This window comes from Oncorhynchus nerka, linkage group LG5 (genome assembly GCF_034236695.1).
Source record: "Oncorhynchus nerka isolate Pitt River linkage group LG5, Oner_Uvic_2.0, whole genome shotgun sequence".
Classification (NCBI taxonomy): domain Eukaryota; kingdom Metazoa; phylum Chordata; class Actinopteri; order Salmoniformes; family Salmonidae; genus Oncorhynchus; species Oncorhynchus nerka.
The window spans coordinates 10,040,751-10,068,047 of NC_088400.1; the positions used below are offsets into that span (position 1 = coordinate 10,040,751).

At 39.7% G+C, this 27,297-nt stretch overlaps 1 protein-coding gene across 1 annotated transcript in view; it reads left to right on the top strand.

The window, feature by feature from the left end:
• Window positions 1–27,297, top strand: part of glra1 (glycine receptor, alpha 1) — a 121,747-nt gene that overhangs the window by 22,451 nt on the left and 71,999 nt on the right. The window contains exons 2-4 of the mRNA XM_065018339.1: window positions 3,905–4,029; window positions 18,125–18,151; window positions 18,698–18,736. Coding sequence (XP_064874411.1) covers window positions 3,905–4,029; window positions 18,125–18,151; window positions 18,698–18,736 — 191 coding nt within the window. The remainder of the gene's footprint in view (window positions 1–3,904; window positions 4,030–18,124; window positions 18,152–18,697; window positions 18,737–27,297) is intronic.

A 27,297-nucleotide genomic window follows, 5' to 3' on the forward strand; every position in this document is an offset into this window, starting at 1 on the left:
TATCATTTTGGATAATATAATAGAATAATAGAAGCTAATGATCCAATGTGGCTAAGTCATGCTCCCCGGGAAGTGTTTTGAACTATTTTATTTAGACAGGAGTAATTATATCATTTTGATAATATAATAGAATAATAGAAGCTAATGATCCAATGTGGCTAAGTCATGCTCCCGGGAAGTGTTTTGAACTATTTTATTTAGACAGGAGTAATTATATCATTTTGGATAATATAATAGAATAATAGAAGCTAATGATCCAATGTGGCTAAGTCATGCTCCCCGGGAAGTGTTTTGAACTATTTTATTTAGACAGGAGTAATTATATCATTTTGGATAATATAATAGAATAATAGAAGCTAATGATCCAATGTGGCTAAGTCATGCTCCCCGGGGAAGTGTTTTGAACTATTTTATTTAGACAGGAGTAATTATATCATTTTGGATAATATAATAGAATAATAGAAGCTAATGATCCAATGTGGCTAAGTCATGCTCCCCAGGGAAGTGTTTTGAACTATTTTATTTAGACAGGAGTAATTATATCATTTTGGATAATATAATAGAATAATAGAAGCTAATGATCCAATGTGGCTAAGTCATGCTCCCCCAGGGAAGTGTTTTGAACTATTTTATTTAGACAGGAGTAATTATATCATTTTGGATAATATAATAGAATAATAGAAGCTAATGATCCAATGTGGCTAAGTCATGCTCCCCGGGAAGTGTTTTGAACTATTTTATTTAGACAGGAGTAATTATATCATTTTGGATAATATAATAGAATAATAGAAGCTAATGATCCAATGTGGCTAAGTCATGCTCCCGGGGAAGTGTTTTGAACTATTTTATTTAGACAGGAGTAATTATATCATTTTGGATAATATAATAGAATAATAGAAGCTAATGATCCAATGTGGCTAAGTCATGCTCCCGGGAAGTGTTTTGAACTATTTTATTTAGACAGGAGTAATTATATCATTTTGGATAATATAATAGAATAATAGAAGCTAATGATCCAATGTGGCTAAGTCATGCTCCCGGGGAAGTGTTTTGAACTATTTTATTTAGACAGGAGTAATTATATCATTTTGGATAATATAATAGAATAATAGAAGCTAATGATCCAATGTGGCTAAGTCATGCTCCCGGGGAAGTGTTTTGAACTATTTTATTTAGACAGGAGTAATTATATCATTTTGGATAATATAATAGAATAATAGAAGCTAATGATCCAATGTGGCTAAGTCATGCTCCCCGGGGAAGTGTTTTGAACTATTTTATTTAGACAGGAGTAATTATATCATTTTGGATAATATAATAGAATAATAGAAGCTAATGATCCAATGTGGCTAAGTCATGCTCCCCAGGGAAGTGTTTTGAACTATTTTATTTAGACAGGAGTAATTATATCATTTTGGATAATATAATAGAATAATAGAAGCTAATGATCCAATGTGGCTAAGTCATGCTCCCCGGGGAAGTGTTTTGAACTATTTTATTTAGACAGGAGTAATTATATCATTTTGGATAATATAATAGAATAATAGAAGCTAATGATCCAATGTGGCTAAGTCATGCTCCCGGGAAGTGTTTTGAACTATTTTATTTAGACAGGAGTAATTATATCATTTTGGATAATATAATAGAATAATAGAAGCTAATGATCCAATGTGGCTAAGTCATGCTCCCCAGGGAAGTGTTTTGAACTATTTTATTTAGACAGGAGTAATTATATCATTTTGGATAATATAATAGAATAATAGAAGCTAATGATCCAATGTGGCTAAGTCATGCTCCCCAGGGAAGTGTTTTGAACTATTTTATTTAGACAGGAGTAATTATATCATTTTGGATAATATAATAGAATAATAGAAGCTAATGATCCAATGTGGCTAAGTCATGCTCCCCGGGGAAGTGTTTTGAACTATTTTATTTAGACAGGAGTAATTATATCATTTTGGATAATATAATAGAATAATAGAAGCTAATGATCCAATGTGGCTAAGTCATGCTCCCCAGGGAAGTGTTTTGAACTATTTTATTTAGACAGGAGTAATTATATCATTTTGGATAATATAATAGAATAATAGAAGCTAATGATCCAATGTGGCTAAGTCATGCTCCCGGGAAGTGTTTTGAACTATTTTATTTAGACAGGAGTAATTATATCATTTTGGATAATATAATAGAATAATAGAAGCTAATGATCCAATGTGGCTAAGTCATGCTCCCCGGGGAAGTGTTTTGAACTATTTTATTTAGACAGGAGTAATTATATCATTTTGGATAATATAATAGAATAATAGAAGCTAATGATCCAATGTGGCTAAGTCATGCTCCCCGGGGAAGTGTTTTGAACTATTTTATTTAGACAGGAGTAATTATATCATTTTGGATAATATAATAGAATAATAGAAGCTAATGATCCAATGTGGCTAAGTCATGCTCCCCGGGGAAGTGTTTTGAACTATTTTATTTAGACAGGAGTAATTATATCATTTTGGCTCAACATCAATTTAATTTAGGGCAATCCGTCATTCTAATAATGCACTATGTCCACGCCAACTTTCCTTTCCAATTGGTAAAAGGCTGAAACCGGATATCTGTATATAATCCCAGAGAAACAGCGCCAGTCTATATGTAGCCCATGTATCTGATGCTGTCTGGTCAGAAATAGTATCACATGACGTACTCTTTCGTTCCAGATGGCGTCAGATACATTGTCTACACATACCGAGACAGATAGGGGGCGCTGTTTTACTCGTTCTGACGCTTTAACTGGGATTGATTTGTCTTTCTGTCGGCGCTCGTCTCCGTCAAATAAATAATCAGTATTTCAGTATTTTACTTGGAAGGGAAAGGAGGTAAGTAAGGGTGGACCAGGCCCCCTGGCCGGGCCCTGGACTGCTTGCATGAGACATTAAAGGGAATGCCACCCTGGTCATTATCTGTCATCCCTTATTATCCACAAGATGGTTCATTCTGGATATGCAGGATATGCAAATTCTCCGAACAAATGGAGAAGTAATTAACATATTTTCTGTTTTCAGCTTTCTTTTTGGAGCTATAAATTGGTATGTTTGTGGTATTTTCAAAAGCGTTGATTGTTTTATTATCCTGTCATCACAGGAAATGGATTGTGAGGTTACAGGTATCTGTGGTTATGTAAAATCTTGCTTTTATTCTGTGTAGGAAATGTTCATATTATTTTGTTGATGGATATAAAAAAAAAGAACATAAAAAATGCATGTAGATGAGACATTTAGAAAATATCCAATAAACATGATGTATGTTCTGTGTTTATATCAAATCACCTACACATATTTAGCAGATAATATTACGGGTGTAGCGAAATGCTTGTGTTGTAGGCTACGATGTGAAGGAGTCAAATATCAACAACTTAATGGACAATCAATATTATTGATTGTCCTCTGAGCATATAACTCACCAAGTGGATACTTCCTAACAGTTCCCCACAAAGTTCCTACATTACATGGAGCTGATCAAACTGCTGTATTCATTTGGAAGACAGGTAACATAGTTCCTACCTCATATTGAGGCACATTATATAACAAATGGACAAGGGAAGGGAACCAGTAATGGTAGCATCCCTCAACAGAAAATACTTGTTGGATGGGATTACTCTTAGAATGATGCTATGTATGACAACAACTCACCATTTTAAATCTCAGTTGTGCACCCATATCTCCTCTCTCTCTCTCTCTCTCTCTCTCTCCCTGCCTCTCTCTACCTCTCTCTCTCTCCCTCTCTCTCTCTCTCTCTCTCTCTCTCTCTCTCTCTCTACCTCTCTCTCTCTCCCTCTCTCTCTCTCTCTCTCTCTCTCTCCCTCTCTCTCTCTCTCTCTCTCTCTCTCTCTTTTTTCTTTTCTCTCTTCTCTCTCTAGCTTGGCAGCCTCTAAAGAAGCAGCGGCTCGAAAAGCTGCCTCCCCAATGCCTCCCTCTGAGTTCCTGGACAAACTCATGGGCAAAGTTTCGGGTTACGATGCAAGAATCAGACCTAATTTCAAAGGTAGGAGTAGCCACCAAGACACAGTGGGATAAAACAGGAATGTAGCCAAGCACCACCAGAAATAACATGTTCCAGTCAGGATCGTAAAGAGAGGACAGTGTAGTTAAACTATGAAATCTATATAATATGAATATATATATTACACCTTTATTTTACTATTGATTTGGGTTTTAGCAAATCATTCTGATTAAAATGTGTTGGTTCTTTGAATACATTTTTCAAGTGAGGTCATTTTCACACATTAAACACACTTATTAACTTTTTTTTTTTTTTTTTTTTACAAATTTGAACACTTTTTGCACCTTAAACACTTCACACTTTTAAACCATAAAATATTGAATTTAAGCTGTTACGATATTCACAAATCCTCAATATATTTACAGGATGTGGCTACAATGAAGTTGTTTAAGGCTGGCTACATTCCTGTAAAAAAAACATCACAACCGTCTCAATGTCCTGAATGTCTGTTTTGGTGGTAAAGGCAGTGTGTTGCTAAACATGTTAAAAGTGACCTTTCCCTATATGGAAGCCCCCATAAAGATACATGTCAGAGGTTTCCTTATTGAACTATGGCAATACAGCTACGCTATGATGACTCAGTCCAAACCATGTTGTTCAATGGTAGAGCACCGTTGTGGCAACACACCAAATTTATGTTGGAGCGTTTGAAAGAAGTCTTCATCATTTTGATGAGAGTTCCTTTATTTTATCATATTTTCTGCTCTAATATTAATACTACAATTATTATCAGTACATCCTTATCTGGTATAATAATTCACATATGGTAAATATATATATATATATATAAATATGGTATAAATATATATATATATATATTGGAATATTACCCCCACAATTCCGTAATTGTGGGGGTCTATAATAATAAGTCAAAAATATGAATCCAATGTTCTGCATGAGAAACCACTCCCACAAACAACCAGTTTCCATACATTACACTGAGATTAGTTTCTGAAGACATTTGAAGAGATTTGATTCTGATTATCTATCTATCATACATGCTTTGATACTCTGGAAATATTTCACGTTAACTAACTACAATGGGACTGCTACTCTGGGTCCATGTTTAACATGATGTTTTGGCCCCAGAATTGCTGTGCCTTTTTACAGGTATATTACGTGTGATTTCCATGAGTATGACATCTCAGTATATGAAGTACTGAATCCAGGAGTGTTTGCTGTGACTAAGCATGAATTATTCAGCCTGCTAGAGTTGCAAAACCACATCTGCTCCTACAGTTAGACTACATAACGTCTTTTCACAATACTCACTTCGCTCACGATGTTCACTGCAACAACAACAACAACAACAACAACAACAACAACAACGCCTTTTTCTTTGCTTTATTAAATTGTTTGATGTTCAGAGGCTTTGTATGAATGTTGTTTTTTAAGCCGACGTCTCAATTCACAGCGATAACATCACGACAGATCGTATGATGTGCTGGTCTTGTCTGGCACCTGTAAGAGTTCTGCTCTCAGCTAAACCTACTATATCACAGTTACTTTGATAAATGAAACTTGAGTGTTGTGTGTGTTTTGATCCACTGCTGTAATAGAACCCTCCATCACCGTTATAGTACACTGCCCAGAGAAAGTGTCCACTACAGGATCCGCTCAGCCTCAGTGGGCTTGTCAAGAGCACTAATACAAGAAGCACAATAGCCGTGTTCATGCTAGTGAGTCTAAATAAGGTCGGATATGAAAGCTAACAGTGTTTTCATTTTTATTTACTAGCCCAACGCTCTAACCACTAGGCTACCCTGCCGCCTCTACACTCTAACCACTAGGCCACCCTGCCACCTCTACGCTCTAACCACTAGGCCACCCTGCCACCTCTACACTCTAACCACTAGGCCACCCTGCCACCTCCACGCTCTAACCAATAGGCCACCCTGCCACCTCTACGCTCTAACCACTAGGCTACCCTGCCACCTCTACGCTCTAACCACTAGGCTACCCTGCCACCTCTACGCTCTAACCACTAGGCCACCCTGCCACCTCTACGCTCTAACCACTAGGCTACCCTGCCACCTCCACGCTCTAACCACTAGGCCACCCTGCCACCTCTACGCTCTAACCACTAGGCCACCCTGCCACCTCTACGCTCTAACCACTAGGCCACCCTGCCACCTCCACGCTCTAACCAATAGGCCACCCTGCCACCTCTACGCTCTAACCACTAGGCTACCCTGCCACCTCTACGCTCTAACCACTAGGCTACCCTGCCACCTCTACGCTCTAACCACTAGGCTACCCTGCCACCTCTACACTCTAACCACTAGGCCACACTGCCACCTCTACGCTCTAACTACTAGGCCACCCTGCCACCTCTACACTCTAACCACTAGGCTACCCTGCCACCTCTACCCTCTAACCACTAGGCTACCCTGCCACCTCTACACTCTAACCACTAGGCCACCCTGCCACCTCTACGCTCTAACCACTAGGCCACCCTGCCACCTCTACACTCTAACCACTAGGCCACCCTGCCACCTCCACGCTCTAACCAATAGGCCACCCTGCCACCTCTACGCTCTAACCACTAGGCTACCCTGCCACCTCTACGCTCTAACCACTAGGCTACCCTGCCACCTCTACGCTCTAACCACTAGGCCACCCTGCCACCTCTACGCTCTAACCACTAGGCTACCCTGCCACCTCCACGCTCTAACCACTAGGCCACCCTGCCACCTCTACGCTCTAACCACTAGGCCACCCTGCCACCTCTACGCTCTAACCACTAGGCCACCCTGCCACCTCCACGCTCTAACCAATAGGCCACCCTGCCACCTCTACGCTCTAACCACTAGGCTACCCTGCCACCTCTACGCTCTAACCACTAGGCTACCCTGCCACCTCTACGCTCTAACCACTAGGCTACCCTGCCACCTCTACACTCTAACCACTAGGCCACACTGCCACCTCTACGCTCTAACTACTAGGCCACCCTGCCACCTCTACACTCTAACCACTAGGCTACCCTGCCACCTCTACCCTCTAACCACTAGGCTACCCTGCCACCTCTACACTCTAACCACTAGGCCACCCTGCCACCTCTACGCTCTAACCACTGGGCTACCCTGCCACCTCTACACTCTAACCACTAGGCTACCCTGCCACCTCTACACTCTAACCACTAGGCCACCCTGCCACCTCTACACTCTAACCACTAGGCTACCCTGCCACCTCTACGCTCTAACCACTAGGCTACCCTGCCACCTCTACACTCTAACCACTAGGCTACCCTGCCACCTCTACGCTCTAACCACTAGGCTACCCTGCCACCTCTACGCTCTAACCACTAGGCTACCCTGTCGCCCCTAATGTAACATGTCTTTGCATATCAAGGAAAATACATGACTTTACGTAATGTATAATGTTAATCATATGACTAGTGTGAGGCGAGAGGCCTATTGTCCGGGGATGGAACAATGTGAGATAGATTCAGAGGTTAGTCATGGCTGTCAGGTCAACACTGTATTGTAGTGTGAGTGGTAGACTCACTCATTCAAGCAGTCCTTCTCCCATCCCTGCCAGCCAAACACATGAATCCCATTCATGAAATAAACAGGCCGGCAGGTCATTTCTTAATAATGAACGTCTGTACAAAGACTAAGAAACGCCTTCATCAGAGCTCCGAGAATGATGGTTGTTTATAAGATATACAGTAAACACAGTGGAACTTTAGAACTGCTAATATATTATATAGAATTAAAATGGTAAAGATATCCTATATACAATTAGAATGGTAAAGATATCCTTTATACAATTAGAATGGTGAAGATATCCTTTATACATTTAGAATGGTAAAGATATCCTTTATACAATTAGAATGGTAAAGATATCCTTTATACAATTAGAATGGTAAAGATATCCTTTATACAATTACAATGGTAAAGATATCCTTTATACAATTAGAATGGTAAAGATATCCTTTATACAATTACAATGGTAAAGATATCCTTTATACAATTAGAATGGTAAAGATATCCTTTATACAATTAGAATGGTAAAGATATCCTTTATACAATTACAATGGTAAAGATATCCTTTATGCAATTAGAATGGTAAAGATATCCTTTATACAATTACAATGGTAAAGATATCCTTTATACAATTAGAATGGTAAAGATATCCTTTATACAATTAGAATGGTAAAGATATACTTTATACAATTACAATGGTAAAGATATCCTTTATACAATTAGAATGGTAAAGATATCCTTTATACAATTAGAATGGTAAAGATATCCTTTATACAATTAGAATGGTAAAGATATACTTTATACAATTACAATGGTAAAGATTTCCTTTATACAATTAGAATGGTAAAGATATCCTTAATACAATTAGAATGGTAAAGATATCCTTTATACAATTACAATGGTAAAGATATCCTTTATACAATTAGAATGGTAAAGATATCATTTATACAATTAGAATGGTAAAGATATACTTTATACAATTAGAACTTCAAAAATAGTGTTTATAGAATTGTAGAACTGCAAAGGCATTCTTTAGAATATTAGAATGTTAGAACGATAGAAGACATTCTTTAGAACAATAGAACGTTAGAACTGCTAAGGCATTCTTTAGAACATTAGAATGTTAGAACTGCTAAGGCATTCTTTAGAACATTAGAATGTTAGAACATTAGAAGGCATTCTTTAGAACATTAGAATGTTGGAACGTTAGAAGACATTCTTTAGAACAATAGAACGTTAGAACTGCTAAGGCATCCTTTAGAATATTAGAACGTTAGAACGTTAGAAGGCATTCTTTAGAACATTAGAATGTTAGAAGGCATTCTTTAGAACATTAAGAATGTTAGAACTGCTAAGGCTTCTTTTGAACATTAGAATGTTAGAACATTAGAAGGCATTCTTTAGAACATTAGAATGTTTGAACTGCTAAGGCATTCTTTAGAATATTGGAATGTTAGAAGGCATTCTTTAGAACATTCGAATGTTAGAACGTTTAAAGGCATTCTTTAGAACATTAGAATGTTAGATGGCATTCTTTAGAACATTAGAATGTTAGAACTGCTAAGGCTTCTTTTGAACATTAGAATGTTAGAACATTAGAAGGCATTCTTTAGAACATTAGAATGTTTGAACTGCTAAGGCATTGTTTAGAACATTAGAATGTTAGAAGGCATTCTTTAGAACATTAGAATGTTTGAACTGCTAAGGCATTGTTTAGAACATTAGAATGTTAGAAGGCATTCTTTAGAACATTCGAATGTTAGAACGTTAGAAGGCATTCTTTAGAACATTACCATTTTAGAACATTAGAAAGCATTCTTTAGAACATTAAAACTATAGAACTGCTAAGGCATTATTTAGAACATTGGAATGTTAGAACATTAGAAGGCATTCTTTAGAACATTAGAATGTTGGAACGTTAGAAGACATTCTTTAGAACGTTAGAACTGCTAAGGCATCCTTTAGAATATTAGAACACTAGAACTGCTAAGGCATTCTTTAGAATGTTAGAACGTTAGAACTTTAGAAGGCATTCTTTAGAACATTAGAATGTTAGAAGGCATTCTTTAGAACATTAGAATGTTAGAACATTTAAAGGCATTCTTTAGAACATTAGAATGTTAGATGGCATTCTTTAGAACATTAGAATGTTAGAAGGCATTCTTTAGAACATTAGAATGTTAGATGGCATTCTTTAGAACATTAGAATGTTAAAGGCATTCTTTAGAACATTAGAATGTTAGAAGGCATTCTTTAGAACATTAGAATGTTATAAGGCATTCTTTTGAACATTAGAATGTTAGATGGCATTCTTTAGAACATTAGAATATTAGAAGGCATACTTTAGAACATTAGAATGTTAGAAGGCATTCTTTAGAACATTCAAATGTTAGAACGTTAGAAGGCATTCTTTAGAACATTACAATTTTAGAACATTAGAAAGCATTCTTTAGAACATTAAAACTATAGAACTGCTAAGGCATTCTTTAGAACATTGGAATGTTAGAATGTTAGAAGGCATTCTTTAGAACATTAGAATGTTGGAACATTAGAATACATTCTTTAGAACATTAGAATGTTTGAACTGCTAAGGCATTGTTTAGAACATTAGAATGTTAGAATATTAGAAGGCATTCTTTAGAACATTAGAATGTTGGAACATTAGAAGACATTCTTTAGAACGTTAGAACTGCTAAGGCATCCTTTAGAATATTAGAACACTAGAACTGCTCAGGCATTCTTTAGAATGTTAGAACGTTAGAACTTTAGAAGGCATTCTTTAGAACATTAGAATATTAGAATGTTTAAAGGCATTCTTTAGAACATAAGAATGTTAGATGGCATTCGTTAGAACATTAGAATGTTAGAACTGCTAAGGCATTCTTTTGAACATTAGAATGTTAGAAGGCATTCTTTAGAACATTATTTAGAACATTAGAACTATAGAACTACTAAGGCATTCTTTAGAACATTGGAATGTTAGAAGGCATTCTTTAGAACAGAATGTTAGAAGGCATTCTTTAGAACATTAGAATGTTAGAAGGCACTCTTTAGTACATTAGAATGTTAGATGGCATTCTTTAGAACATTAGAATGTTAGAAGGCATTCTTTAGAACATTAGAATGTTAGAACGTTTAAAGGCATTCGTTAGAACATTAGAATGTTTGAACTGCTAAGGCATTGTTTAGAACATTAGAATGTTAGAAGGCATTCTTTAGAACATTCGAATGTTAGAACGTTTAAAGGCATTCTTTAGAACATTAGAATGTTTGAACTGCTAAGGCATTGTTTAGAACATTAGAATGTTAGAAGGCATTCTTTAGAATATTAGATGGCATTCTTTAGAACATTAGAATGTTAGAACATTAGAAGGCATTCTTTAGAACATTAGAATGTTAGAACGATAGAAGACATTCTTTAGAACAATAGAACGTTAGAACTGCTAAGGCATTCTTTAGAACATTGGAACGTTAGAAGGCATTCTTTAGAACATTCAAATGTTAGAACGTTTAAAGGCATTCTTTAGAACATTAGAATGTTAGATGGCATTCGTTAGAACATTAGAATGTTAGAAGGCATTCTTTAGAACATTCGAATGTTAGAACGTTTAAAGGCATTCGTTAGAACATTAGAATGTTTGAACTGCTAAGGCATTGTTTAGAACATTAGAATGTTAGAAGGCATTCTTTAGAATATTAGATGGCATTCTTTAGAACATTAGAATGTTAGAACTGCTAAGGTATTCTTTAGAACATTAGAATGTTAGAACATTAGAAGGCATTCTTTAGAACATTAGAATGTTAGAATGATAGAAGACATTCTTTAGAACAATAGAACGTTAGAACTGCTAAGGCATTCTTTAGAACATTAGAATGTTAGAACTGCTAAGGTATCCTTTAGAATATTAGAACGTTAGAACATTAGAAGGCATTCTTTAGAACATTAGAATGTTAGAAGGCATTCTTTAGAACATTAGAATGTTTGAACTGCTAAGGCATTCTTTAGAACATTGGAATTTTAGAAGGCATTCTTTAGAACATTCGAATGTTAGAACGTTTAAAGGCATTGTTTAGAACATTAGAATGTTAGATGGCATTCTTTAGAACATTAGAATGTTAGAACTGCTAAGGCTTCTTTTGAACATTAGAATGTTAGAAGGCATTCTTTAGAACATTCGAATGTTAGAACGTTAGAAGGCATTCTTTAGAACATTACAATTTTAGAACATTAGAAAGCATTCTTTAGAACATTAAAACTATAGAACTGCTAAGGCATCCTTTAGAACATTGGAATGTTAGAACATTAGAAGGCATTCTTTAGAACATTAGAATGTTGGAACATTAGAAGACATTCTTTAGAACGTTAGAACTGCTAAGGCATCCTTTAGAATATTAGAACACTAGAACTGCTCAGGCATTCTTTAGAACGTTAGAACTTTAGAAGGCATTCTTTAGAACATTAGAATATTAGAATGTTTAAAGGCATTCTTTAGAACATAAGAATGTTAGATGGCATTCGTTAGAACATTAGAATGTTAGAACTGCTAAGGCATTCTTTTGAACATTAGAATGTTAGAAGGCATTCTTTAGAACATTATTTAGAACATTAGAACTATAGAACTACTAAGGCATTCTTTAGAACATTGGAATGTTAGAACGTTAGAAGGCATTCTTTAGAACATTAGAATGTTTGAACTGCTAAGGCATTCTTTAGAACATTCGAATGTTAGAAGGCATTCTTTAGAACATTAGAATGTTAGAAGGCATTCTTTAGAACATTAGAATGTTAGAAGGAATTCTTTAGAACATTAGAATGTTAGATGGCATTCTTTAGAACATTAGAATGTTAGAAGGCATTCTTTAGAACATTCGAATGTTAGAACGTTTAAAGGCATTCTTTAGAACATTAGAATGTTTGAACTGCTAAGGCATTGTTTAGAACATTAGAATGTTAGAAGGCATTGTTTAGAACATTAGAATATTAGATGGCATTCTTTAGAACATTAGAATGTTAGAACTGCTAAGAAGGCATTCTTTAGAACATTAGAATGTTAGAACGTCAGAAGGCATTCTTTGGAACATTAGAATGTAGAACTGCTGAGGCATTCTTTAGAACATTAGAATGTTAAACGGCATTCTTTAGAACATTAGAATGTTTGAACTGCTGAGTCATTCTTTAGATCATTAGAATGTTAGAACATTAGAACTGCTAAGGCATTCTCTGTAGGGCTAACAAAGGAGCACACCTCCTCAATCTACCACCATCCCTGCTAATGTGGTGGCACAGCAACAGTGAAAAACAGGGAGAGAATAGCAGAGAATTGCCTGAAGCTTCGAATGTGCCGGCATGAGAGGAAATTACACTGATCATGACTGGGACTCACTGTGGGGAAGCCTTCTAATTGATTTAGCAGATTCTCTATTGGAATGGAAAAAGGAAATATCCTTCTGACACATTTGGGATCTCCCCTGTATGGTATACAAGTTTCTTTTTAACATTTAATTCATTCCACTTTAACGTTCATTCTCCAGCAACGACTATGAAGGTTAAGGTAGTCTTGACTGATTATTTACCCTGCTAGCTTTCCCCTCACACCTCTGATGAGCTATAGGCAGGGTGACTGGTGTAATCTAGGGCTCCACTCTGCCTGCACTGCAGTGATGAACAGTGGTGGGGGGTACAGCTGTGACTTCAGTCTCCTCTTCAACCTTGTCCCTCCTCATCAGTCACAGTGAGGGGCAGCTTGGCCGACAACCATGAGGCTGTGCAGATTCCACCAAAATACACATCACCACCCCACCCTGTCAGTCAGTCAGTCATCACCCCACCCTGGGTTGTTACTGCTGCTTCTGATGCCTGTCAGACAGACAGACAGACAGACAGACAGACAGACAGACAGACAGACAGACAGACAGACAGACAGACAGACAGACAGACAGTCAGTCAGACAGACAGCCAGCCAGCCAGTCAGTCAGCAAGTCAGACAGTCAGTCAGTCATCACCCCACCCTGGGTTGTTACTGCTGCTTCTGATGCCTGTCAGACAGTCATACAGCCAGCCAGTCAGCCAGCTAGTCAGCCAGTCAGCCAGTCAGTCAGACAGACAAACAGCCAGCCAGTCAGTCAGTCAGCAAGTCAGACAGTCAGCCAGTCAGACAGTCAGACTGTCAGTCAGTCAGACAGCCAGTCAGTCAGTCATACAGCCAGACAGTCAGACAGCCAGTCAGTCAGCCAGCCAGTCAGACAGTCAGCCAGCAAGTCAGACAGTCAGACAGTCAGACAGCCAGTCAGTCAGCCAGTCAGACTGTCAGTCGGTCAGACAGCCAGTCAGACAGACAGCCAGTCTGTCAGTCATACTGCCAGACAGTCAGACAGCCAGTCAGTCAGCCAGCCAGTCAGACAGTCAGCCAGCCAGACAGTCAGACAGCCAGTCAGTCAGTCAGACAGCCAGTCAGTCAGCCAGTCAGACTGTCAGTCGGTCAGACAGCCAGTCAGACAGCCAGCCAGTCAGTCAGTCAGCCAGACAGTCAGACAGCCAGACAGTCAGTCAGACAGCCAGTCAGTCAGCCAGTCAGACTGTCAGTCGGTCAGACAGCCAGTCAGACAGACAGCCAGTCAGTCAGACAGCCAGTCAGCCAGACAGTCAGACTGTCATTCAGTCAGACAGCCAGTCAGTCAGTCATACAGCCAGACAGTCAGTCAGCCAGCCAGTCAGACAGTCAGCCAGCCAGTCAGACAGTCAGACAGCCAGTCAGTCAGACAGCCAGCCAGTCAGTCAGCCAGTCAGACTGTCAGTCGGTCAGACAGCCAGTCAGTCAGTCAGCCAGACAGCCAGACAGTCAGTCAGACAGCCAGTCAGTCAGCCAGTCAGACTGTCAGTCGGTCAGACAGCCAGTCAGACAGACAGCCAGTCAATCAGTCAGTCAGCCAGACAGTCAGACAGCCAGTCAGTCAGTCAGACAGCCAGACAGTCAGTCAGACAGCCAGTCAGTCAGCCAGTCAGACTGTCAGTCGGTCAGACAGCCAGACAGCCAGTCAGACAGACAGCCAGTCAATCAGTCAGTCAGCCAGACAGTCAGACAGCCAGTCAGTCAGACAGCCTGGCTGTCAGACAGCCAGTCAGTCAGTCAGTCAGACAGTCAGTCAGACAGCCAGACAGTCAGTCAGACAGCCAGTCAGTCACTTAGTCCTCTCTCCTCTTACTCTCACATCCTTTTTAAAGCCTGCCGTGTCACATCACAGTGATGATCAGTGTAACCAAACGCTTTCACAATGAACTAGCTGTGTCACTTTGCTTCTGAATTAGTTTTGCGAGACAAGTGAACATCTGTAAATATACAGTCCTTGCTGCCATATATTTACTGTTTCTGGCTTCTGTCTTATTTTTCCCTACGCAGGGATGTGTCTTTCACCTGTTATGTATCCCTCTCCCTCTCCCTCCCTCTCCCTCTCTCTTTCTCTCTCTCTCTCTCTCCCTCCCTCTCCCTCTCTCTTTCTCTCTCTCTCTCTCCCTCTCCCTCTCTCTCCCCCTCTCTCCCTCTCCCTCTCCCTCTCCCTCTATCTCTCGCTCTCCCCTCTCTCCCTTTCCCTCTCTCTTTCTCTCTCTCTTTCCCCCTCTCTCTTTCTCTCTCTCTTTCCCCCTCTCTCCCTCTCCCTCTCTCTTTCCCTCTCCCTCTCCCTCTCTCCCTCTCCCTCTCCCTCTCTCCCTCCCTCTCCCCTCTCCCTCTCCCTCTCCCTCTCCCTCTCCCTCCCCTCTCCCTCTCTCTCCCTCTCTTTCCCTCTCTTTCTCTGTTCTACCTCTTTTTCTTCTCCTTCTCTTTTTGTTTCAACCTACCTGACTGGGGAGATGAAATATTATTAGCTGGTGGGGCTTGACGTTCATTCCGTGTTATCAGCACTTGTTTAATGGGTAACTAATAGGATTAATGGAATACCCTAATGAGAGAGGGGGGAGGGGGCAGTGTTCAGATGCTGCTGTGTTCATATACACATGGCAACAGGGAACCAACTGATCTGCTGACTACTTCAGGAATATTAAAGGAATGGGGTTCAGTAAATAACACAACCCTAAACAGAGTTAATATAACACACACACACACACACACACCAATCACTAACTACATTACTTTTAGACATTGAAACTTCAGTCTGCCTTCTTAAAACAATTTAATTATTTTTGTTATTCTACTATGTTTGATGAATGAGGACACATTCAGCTACCCCGGATGCTCGACTCTTGGATCTAGACATTTGGACTGACGTACCGTACTGAACTGGGAGTAGATGTTTGATAGCATTTCAGGACTGAATCTACCTGAGTTATAACAGATCATGTTTCAAAGTCTAGGGAGAGGCAAAATTGCAAGGACACAGCAGACTGAATGGATGATGTAGCAGTCATAGGACAGGATAGGACAGGAAAAGACAGGATAGGATAGGACAGGATAGGACAGGATAAGACAGGATAGGATAAGACAGGATAGGACATGATAGGACAGGATAAGATAGGACAGGATATGACAGGACAGGATAGGACAGGACAGGATAAGACATGATAGGATAGGATAGGACAGGATAAGACAGGATAGGACAGGATAGGACAGGATGGGACAGGATAGGATAGGACAGGATAGGACAGTATAGGACAGGACAGGACAGGATAAGACAGGATAGGACAGGATAGGACAGGACAGGATAAGACAGGACAGGATAGGACAGGATAGGACAGGACAGGACAGGATAGGACAGGACAGGACACCATTCACATCAAGATGGTTGTAGTATCCAACCATCCGTTACTGTAATACTTAGTACAAATCTGTTGCTAGTATCCATCTACTGTACATGTAAACATAGGAGAAATACCTTTTAAAAGAAATAAACAGTAGCCTTATTCTATTGATTTGAATGAGATAATATCAAGGCCATGTATTTATTAAAGCCCTATTATTGGGAGTTTGCCCTTGATGTTGTTATTCAGCATGATATCAAACATGAATTTAATGAATGGCATGCGAGAATGGTTGGATTGTTGAATCGGATGCTGCTTCTCTCCGTCTGGTCACTGAAGCTTCTCTAATACTACTGTGAGGAGGAGAGGAGACGGTGTCATAACGGCTACTGTCACTTCCTGTCATTTGGGTCATTTCATTTCTGATACTGGGAAGTGGGAAAACGGCGACCACACTTGAGTGTGACATTAAAGTTGCCATATAATTGTTTACTCTGACAAGATAATTAAAGTCCCCCACCACCACCCCCCCAAGCGACTGTTTTTATGTTTCATGCTAGACGGTTTTAACTGTCGCCTTTCGAGATTTGTCCTTTTGTGAAACGGTGCGTGAGTGAGACGCTACCAGGCCCAGATGGATTCATTCTAAAAACGCAATTGTACATTCTTATAGCTGATTATTCACTGTTTTTTACATTTTGCACAAAGCCTTTTATTTGTTTCACCTCTTTGTAACATATGGAGAATTGATTTTTACACACTGCTAGTTATTTGCCAGTATGAGATTGACAAGCTTTGAACAAAGAAAACAGTCCAAGCTCTGGTTTAATGTTTGGGATCAGGTTTTCAGATCTCAAATAGAGGATAAACTCAGGCTTAGGTTGACACAGAGGGATTGCCTTTGCATGCAGAGTGTAAAACAAGAGGAATAATAATCCTCACTAGATCCAGACAGATTATAGAGTTCCAATCACCTGTCTACAACAGTTCATGGTCATGCAGAATACTTTCCATCTATCTTAAAGAACCATTTCCTTTTCTCCTGACGTTGATAGATTACAATATCCCCCACAAAGACTTCAGCTCTGTGTAGTCGCCATCTCTCATCAATGGCACTTGTCACATATAGAAAAGTAGGCGGGGCTGCATGTCGCCTGGTTTACATATTCAATGCGCCTCCGGAGCAAAGAAATAGCACATTTATCAACACACAATCTTTGTTGAGAAAATACATTTACTATGTGCCTAAGAAGAAGAATTCACCTGTGTCGACAGGCGATAGTGATTAGGAACGGACCGGCAGTGTTTCAACATGAGCAGCAAATGTCGTCTGGGAAGGAGCAACCTTTCTGTTGATCTAATTAAGCTCTTCTTAATTTGGTCAGAAAGTTATGGAAATGTACTGTATGTTTGTGTTAATGTATGTGTTATGTACAGTACTTTATCATTAACAGCCTTTGGATGTAAAAGGTGAGATTGAACAGGTGGAAATATTAAGGTTATTAGCAGGTATTTTGGTGTTATCTTTTGCATGCCTTATTTATTTTACACACTTACCAAATAAGTGCAATAATGGGACTAATTCTTCTATCTTTAATTGTAATGAAGTGGTTTGTTGTGCTGGATTGGTGAAGCGCCAACCAGGTTTGAAATGATGCATGGCCAGCTTCAGTCATGGCAATTCATAAAAAAAAAAAAGGTCATTTCTGTAACGACTGGAAAAGGCCCAGGTAAAACAATGAATTGATCACGTCTGTGTGTGAGCCTTTGTGTTTTATATCACTTTTCTATATCACTTCGTCCACTAAGTATACTTCCTGTTCCTGTTCTCTTGTGTTGCACCAATTTTGCTGCTCAGTTGCAGGGGTCCCCGCGAGTGGAAGAGGTAAAAATATAATTTTTTTAGATTAACAAAATCTAAGATTTTTATATCCCATTTATTAGAAAATGAGTTTGAATCACTTACCAGTTGCTTGATAAGAAAATGTAAGCATTTAAAGCCAAATGATGCAAGCAGATCTAAGCGAAGCCAGTTTGACATGTAGTCTATGCATCTTTCCTTTGTCTGATGTTTTTCATCTTAGTGCATTTTGCTAACCTCACCTTCTGCCTCCCGTGAAGAACTATGCCTTGCACCCCTGCTCTACCCCTCCTCTCATCTCTGCATCGCCTCCTCTCCTGCCCAACCCGCTATGACGTTCTCCAACACAAACTCGTGCATCCCTCCTTCCTGCTATTGCCTACAGTATTTTGGCCACCACAATGTTTCCTTCCTTTCCCTGTCGCACACTTACCCGTATAAGTTTTGAAATGTTGGCAGGTTGTGATACTAGATGTGTTTTTTATTGTTGTTTTCCGCATTGAGAAAAACAATGTGAGTACTTGCTGTTAGAATATGATGTGTTTTAATCATGATCTTTTTTGTTATTAGACCCACAAGGCCCCAAAACAGAAGCTTCTCACAAGAAAGGTACTTTCTTTTCATTCATCACGGAATAAAGTATGCAAGTCACTCTCTCTCTCAACGCCACGCAGGCAATCTTCATGTTTATAGCCATTAAAACATTTTTTTTTTTTAAGAAACCAAGCACGTTTAAGGTGTAATCTTTAAGGGGATACATGTGTTTACTGTTAATGCATAATGTTGTGAGGGGTATCAGTCTGCTGATAGTGTATCTTCAGATTTGTCTTTAAAGCGATTTTTGTAGAACAGCTGGCAATTAAGAACTTGGCTCAAAACATTAGTCCAATGTCAGCAATATTTCAAACTGTTTTGTTTTGTAATTTATGTCGACGTGGTCTCTTCTGTCTTTTTGCTAATTGTTGTTCTGGATGGTAAAGTGTGAATACAACTGAAAGATGCACAGATTTGTTTTTTTAAACTTTGGGTAAAAACAAGCTTTTTACAGTTGGTAAGCTTTGCTGTTAACGTTTTATGATACATCACAGGAGGCTGGTGGCACCTTAATTAGGGAGGACGGTCTCGTCGGAATCAGTGGAATGGTATCGAATACATCAAGCGCATGGTTTCCATGGTTTCCATGGTTTCCATGTGTTTGATTCCATTCCATTTGTTCTGTTCCAGCCGTTATTATGAGCCGTCCTCCCCTCAGCAGCCTCCACATGTTTATTATATTCTGATGTAGAGAGGAGTGGAGATATTATCCTGTTGGGATGATTATAATGGAGAGAGGAGTGGAGATATCCTGTTGGGATGATTTATAATGGAGAGAGGAGTGGAGATATTATCCTGTTGGGATGATTGTAATGTAGAGAGGAGTGGAGATATTATCCTGTTGGGATGATTATAATGTAGAGAGGAGTGGAGATATTATCCTGTTGGGATGATTATAAATGAAAGATAGCTGGTGCTACAGGTCACTCCATTCATTTACAGACTAAAATCCCTCAATGGCTACCTGATCTGTTTTCCTCCTAACAAGAGATTACCTGCTATACATGACAGGGAATATTAGTTACCTGACTGTTTTTTGGCTGAAACATGGCATCTGTATTGTAATTAGAATGAATTAGAGAGATTGTTGCTGGGGTTGAAAAGGAACAATCATGGAATGCATTCATTTCCTTTTTTTCTAATTGAAATGAATCTCTCTATATATTTAAAAACGACTGTATTTAAATTCTTCTGTTTTTAAAACATAAATCATATTTGTTTGTGCAACTTGCTAAATGAAATGATTCTATGAATATGGTCAATTGTAAAAGGGATGTATCCATTATTCATTTGTGTGTGTGTGTGTGTGTGTGTGTGTGTGTGTGTGTGTGTGTGTGTGTGTGTGTGTGTGTGTGTGTGTGTGTGTGTGTGTGAGAGAGAGAGAGAGCGAGAGAGATTATATTATATTCAGTGCCGTACTTAAAGTAGTATTTAACAGAGCGGATGACTGGGACCAGATTTCAGCCATTCATTTCAGCTGATCTCCTCTCCTCTCCTGCTATAGGCACCGACTAAGGTAAATGTGATTTTATCCATACCTACCTATGGATTTAATATACTGTTTACACATTTCTAAATTCTGTACTTGAACGTGAACATATTTTCTTGTCACAATTGCAACCAACACACTTTTATATGTATATATATTGGTTAAAACCAAACCCGCTCTAGTGTTTACTAAGCCTAAATAAAGTCTTATCACCTTACTTGTAATTTACAGATTCAAGCTGAGCTGTTTAGAATGCCCTGTTTCACCAAATCACATCACATGGTCAGTTTAGAATGCCCTGTTTCACCAAATCACATCACATGGTCAGTTTAGAATGCCCTGTTTCACCAAATCACATCACATGGTCAGTTTAGAATGCCCTGTTTCACCAAATCACATCACATGGTCAGTTTAGAATGCCCTGTTTCACCAAATCACATCACATGGTCAGTTTAGAATGCCCTGTTTCACCAAATCACATCACATGGTCAGTTTAGAATGCCCTGTTTCACCAAATCACATCACATGGTCAGTTTAGAATGCCCTGTTTCACCAAATCACATCACATGGTCAGTTTAGAATGCCCTGTTTCACCAAATCACATCACATGGTCAGTTTAGAAGGCCCTGTTTCACCAAATCACATCACATGGTAATTGTAGATCCCATTAGTAGATAGGTACTCTGCTAGATGGTGGCTATTAGGTTAAAAGAAACCTATGGTCGATGTCCGCGCCTGTGCGGAAATCTAATTAGCATCGTAAAAAAATCCCCATACATATGTCAGTTTAAGCAAGAGATATATAAAAACCAAATAGGATACAGAATGGTATTTGAGTGTATTTCCCAATACTTATTTCAAATAGTATTTTCAAATACCTGGATTAAATGCATGGGAGTATATTTGAGTATTTTCATATACTTTCCATGTGTACCATATTTCCAAATACATTAAAATAAAAGATATCTGAATATGTACAGTACCAGTCAAAAGTTTGGACACTTCTACTCATGAAAGGGTTTTTCTTATTTTTTAAAACTATTTTCTACATTGTAGAATAATAGTGAAGACATCAAAACGATTAAACAACACATATGGAATCATGTAGTAACCAAAAAAGTGTTAAAATTATATAAATAGATTTTATATTTGAGATTCTTCAAAGTAGCCACCCTTTGCCTTGATGACAGCTTTGCACTCCCTTGGTATTCTCTCAACAGCTTCATGTGGTAGTCACCTGGAATGCATTTCATTTAACAGGTGAGCCTTGTTAAAAGTTAATTTGTGGAATTTCTTTCCTTCTTATTAATGCGTTTGAGCCAATCAGTTGTGTTGTGACAAGGTAAGGGTGGTATACAGAAGATAGCCCTATTTGTTAAAAGACTAAGTCCAAGAACAGCTCAAATAAGCAAAGAGAAACGATAGTGCATCATTACTTTTAGACATGAAGGTCATTCAACTTTGACATTTTCTTCAAGTGCAGTCGCAAAAAAACATCAAGCGCAATGATGAAACTGGCTCTCATGAGGGCTGTCATAGGAAAGGAAGACCCAGAGTTACCTCTGCTGCAGAGTTACCAGCCTCAAAAATTGCAGCCCAAATAAATGCTTCGCAGAGTTCAAGTAACAGACACGTCTCAACATCAACTGTTCAGAGGAGACTGCGTGAATCAGGCCTTCATGGTCGAATTGCTGCAAAGAAACTTCAAAAGGACACCAATAATAAGAAGCAACTTGCTTGGGCCAAGAAACACGAGCAAAGGACATTAGACCGTGGAATCTGTCCTTTGGACAGATGAGTCCAAATTTGAGATCTTTGTGCGAAGCAGAGTAGGTGAACGGATGCTCTCCGCATGTGTGGTTCCCACCGTGAAGCATGGAGGAGGAGGTGTGATGGTGTGGGGGTGCTTTGCTGGTGACAATGTCCGTGATTTATTTACAATTCAAGGCACACTTAACCAGCATGGCTACCACAGCATTCTGCAGCAATACGCCATCCCATCTGGTTTGCGCATTTGTTTTTCATCAGGACAATCTCCCAACACACCTCCACGCTGTGTAAGGGCTATTTGACCAAGAAGGAGAGTGATGGTGGGCTGCATCAGATGACCTGGCCTCCACAATCACCTGACCTCAACCCAATTGAGATGGTTTGGGATGAGTTGGACCGCAGAGTGAAGGAAAAGCAGCCAAGTTCTAAGCATATATGGGAACTCCTTCAAGGCTGTTGGAAAAGCATTCCAGGTGAAGCTGGTTGAGAGAATGCCAAGAGTGGTTGGCTACTTTGAAGAATCTCAAATATAAAATATATTTTGATTTGTTTAACCCTTTTTTGGTTACTACATTACGACATGTGTAATTTGATGTCTTCACTATTATTTTACAATCTATGTTAAAAAATATATATATATACAGTATATACAGTATATAAACCCTTGAATGAGTAGGTGTGTCCAAACTTTTGACCGGTACTGTATGTGAAAGTAATTGAGATATTTGAAATAGTATTTGAACCCAGGTCTGGTAGGTATAGCCTACAGTGAATTGCTTCTGTTTGACATGGAAATGATTAGAAATAGAAAACAGATTGATACTGTTGCCTGGAGGGCACTGGTCTCTGTCTGGTTAGTATGTGACGTCACCAGTATTAAAATCCATTATTTTGAAATTTTGTAATTTAAAAAAAACTTTTATTTAACTAGACAGGTCAGTTAAGAACAAATTCTTATTTACAATGACAGCCAAACCCGGACGACGCTGAGCCAATTGTGCACCGCCCTATAGGGCTCCCAATCATGGCCGGATGTGATACCGCCTGGATTCAAACCAGGGACTGTAGTGACGCCTCTTGCACTGGGATGCAGTGCCTTTAGACCGCTGCGACACTCGGGAGCCCCTAACCTGTTCACTATCACCAATCCACTAGTCTAATATTAGCTGGAATGATTGACCGACCACATCTTCAGTTGATTTGCCCTCTCAACAGAGTGCTTCCTGTACTCAGTCGATTGCTTCAGCCAATGACTGATACAGCGGTGCTCAGTATCATGGTATCCCTAACCTCCCCCACGCTCTTGTTTTCACTCTCAAGATGATTAAAACACCAAGCAAAGAGCGAACATCACAACGTCTGCTAAAATCATTGACTGGTCCATTTTATTCCTTCCGTCACACTCCCTACCAGCTCCATGTGGTATACCTCTCCCTTGGCATGCATCCCAAATGGCACCCTATTCCCTATATAGTGCACTACTTCTGACCAGAGTCCTATGAGCCTTTTGATGGGTCAAAAGTATTGCACTATATAGAGAATAGGGTGCCATTTGGAAGGTAGCCCATCCCTCTCTCTTTCTCTCTCTCTCTCTCTCTCTCTCTCTCTCTCTCTCTCTCTCTCTCTCCCTCTCAGTCTCTCTCTCTCTTTGTCTCTCTCTCTCTCTCTCCCTCTCAGTCTCTCTCTCTCTCCGTCTCATTCATTCTCTCTCTTTGTTTCTCTCTCTCTCTTTGTCTCTCTATCTTTGTCTCTCTTTCTCACTCTCTCTCTCTTTGTCTCTTTTTTTTTCTCTCTCTCTGTCTCTCTGTAATCCACTGGAATAATGCCCTCGTCAACTGTTCTGCGTTCGGTATCCCGAGCCACGGCCCGGATATTGATTAATGTCTTTCTGTAGTCACACTCCTCTAAGGCTGTCATGTCCTCCCATCTGTCACAGCTAACCCAGGGCCCAGGAAAAGGCTCATTTAGTCGCCTGCCATTACTTATAGACATGTGACATAGCAAACTCAGAGTAGCTAGGCTCTTAGTTGTACTGGCCGTCAGATCTAGCCATCAAGAGCTTTCAGCGACACTGCCAAATGGCCTCCTATTCCCTGTAAAGTGCACTTCTTTTGACCAGGGTCCACACGAGTTGGGTTAAACGTGGAAGACACATTTCAGTTGAATATATTCAGTTGTACAATTGACTAGCAATCCTCCCCCCTTTTCCCTTTCCCCTTTCACATAGGGCTCTCGTAAGGCTCTCGTAGGGCTCTCTTAGGGCTTTCGTAAGGCTCTCGTAGGGTTCTCGTCAAAAGTAGTGCACTATATAGGTGCCCTGTCCTTTATGTAGTGCTCTATATAAGGAATAGGGTGCCATTTTAAATGCAGCTTCAGGGCCTACATTGATCCAGCTAGCTAGCTGCCCACTGAATTTGAATACATTTCACTTAAATAATGAGACATTGAGAGGAACCCTGCTGTCATGGAACCTGTCAAGGATGTCCTATAATGGCATTTCATTTCTCATAAAAGCCTCCTCCTGAAATGCCAGCCAGCTCAGAAAAAGTTTCTCCTTGTAAGTGCAGGCTGTTAAAGCAGTGAATGTGATGCATGGTGGGAGAATGTATAGGTGAAGATTGGAAGTTGGAACAACCATTTGTCATGTTGCATAGTCCAATTAAAATGTGACAGAAATATTATTTTTTACTGCATATATCTGTTGTTTGGTACGTTACAGCCTTATTCTAAAATTGATTAAATATAAAAATGTCCCCATCAATCTACACACAATACCCCATAATGACAAAGCAACATTTATTAAAAAGAAAAAATGGAAATATCACATTTACATAAGTATTCAGACCCTTTACTCTGTACATTGTTGAATTACTTTTGGCAGCGATTACAGACTCGATTCTTCTTGGGAGCAGTTTATCCCATTCTTCTCTGCAGATCCTCTCAGGTTCTGTCAGGTAGGATGGGGAGCTGCACAGCTATTTTCAGGTCTCTCTAAAGATGTTTGATCGGGTTGAAGTCAGGGCTCTGGCTGGGCCACTCAAGGACATTTAGAGACTTGTCCCGAAGCCACTCGTGCGTTGTCTTGGCCGTGTGGAAGGTGAACTATCACCAGAGTCTGAGATCCTGAGTGCTCTGGATCAGGTGTCATCAAGGATCTCTCGGTACTTTGCTCTGTTAATTTTTCCCTAGATCCTGACTAGTCTCCCAGTCCCTGCCACTGAAAAACATCCGCACAGCATGATTCTGCCACCACCTTGCTTCACCGCAGGGATGGTGCCAGGTTTCCTCCAGATGTGACACTTGGTATTCAGGCCAAAGAGTTCAATCTTGGTTTCAACAGACCAGAGAATCTTGTTTCTCATGGTCTGAGAGTCCTTTAGGTGCCCTTTGTTAAACTCCAAGTGGGCTGTCATGTTCCTTTTACTGAGGAGTGGCTTCCATCTGGCCACTCTACCATAAAGGCCTGATTGGTGGAGTGCTGCAGAGATGGTTGTCCTTCTGGAAAATTTTCTCCCATCTCCACAGAGAAACTGGAGCTCTGTCAGAGTAACCATCAGGTCTTGGTGACCTCCCTGACCAAGGCCCGTCTCCCCCGATTGCTCAGTTTGGCCGGACGACCTGCTCTAGGAAGAGTCTTGGTGGCTCCAAACTTCTTCCATTTAAGCATGATGGAGGCCACTGTGTTCTTGGGTACCTTCAATGCTGTAGATATTTTTGGTTACCCTTCCCCAGATCTATGCCTCGACACAATCCTGTCTCGGAGCTCTACAGACAATTCCTTCAACCTCATGGCTTGGTTTTTGCTCTGACATGCACTGTCAACTGTGGGACCTTATATAGACAGGTGTGTGCCTTTCCAAATCATGTCCAATCAATTGAGTTTACCACAGGTGGACTCCAATCAAGTTGTAGAAACATCTCAAGGATGATCAATGGAAACAGGTTCATTGTAAAGATGAGACCAAGGCTCAGCGTGAGTAGAGTTCCACAAGTTTTTAATAAAACTGAAACAAAACAAACAAGCACAAACGAAACGTGAAGCTATTCGAATAGTGCAGACAGTTAACTAAACATAGAACAAGATCCCACAAACACCAAAGGGAAATGACTACCTAAATATGATCCCCAATCAGAGACAACGATAAACAGCTGCCTCTGATTGGGAACCATATCAGGCCACCATAGACATACAAATCACCTAGACCTACAAAAACTCTAGACAAACAAAAAACCCTAGACAGTACAAAAACTAGCATATCCACCCTAGTCACACCCTGACCTAACCAAAATATAAAGAAAACAGAGATATCTCAGGTCAAGGCATGACAACAGGATGCACCTGAGCTAAATGTTGAGTCAGATAGCAAAGGGTCTGAATACTTATGTAAATAAGTTATTTCAGTTTTTTATTTTGAATAAATGTGCACAAATATATAAAAACTTATTTTCGCTTTTGTCTGAATACTTTCCGAATGTATCGAATGAAGAAAAAAAAAAACTATTCCACTTCAACATATATGTATGTATGTATGTATGTGTGTGTGTGTGTGTGTGTGTGTGTGTGTGTGTGTGTGTGTGTGTGTGTGTGTGTGTGTGTGTGTGTGTGTGTGTGTGTGTGTGTGTGTGTGTGTGTGTGTGTGTGTGTGTGTGTGTGTGTGTGTGTGTGTGTATGTATGTATGTATGTATGTATGTATGTATTCTTTCCACTAGTATTGTTTCTTCACTATTGATTCAGGTATTTGATGTCAGTTTACCCATCTCTAATACATCTCTAGTGTTATTCATGATGCTTTCACAAAGCCCCTCTGCCTCTATCAGCTGTGTTGTCTGCACATAATGAAGAAAAAAAAACAGCTTAGTCAATAACACTATAACTTGTTTCTCTCTCCAGCTTGTAGGTGTAAAATGAGTTGCGCTCCACTTCCTTGAGCATGTGTGGAATATATATTAGCTCAATGAAACCTAAAACTGCTCGGGCTGACACTCTATAGGTACCAGGCTTAAAGTTATATAAATAATGACTGCCTGGAAACCATTGTGTACGGCAGCTCGATTGTGAAGTGGTCCATTATAATTGGTTTTGATTTTTATTTATATCAAAACTCTTAAACCACACTTACATTTTCTCTCTCTCTCTCTCTCTCTCTCTCTCTCTCTCTCTCTCTGTCTCGCTCTCTCACCCTCTCTCTCTCTGTCTCGCTCTCTCACTCGTTCTCTCACTCTCTTGCTCTCTCTCTCTCGCTCTCTGTCTCGCTCTCTCACTCTCTCTCTCTCTGTCTCGCTCTCTCACTCGTTCTCTCACTCTCTCGCTCTCGC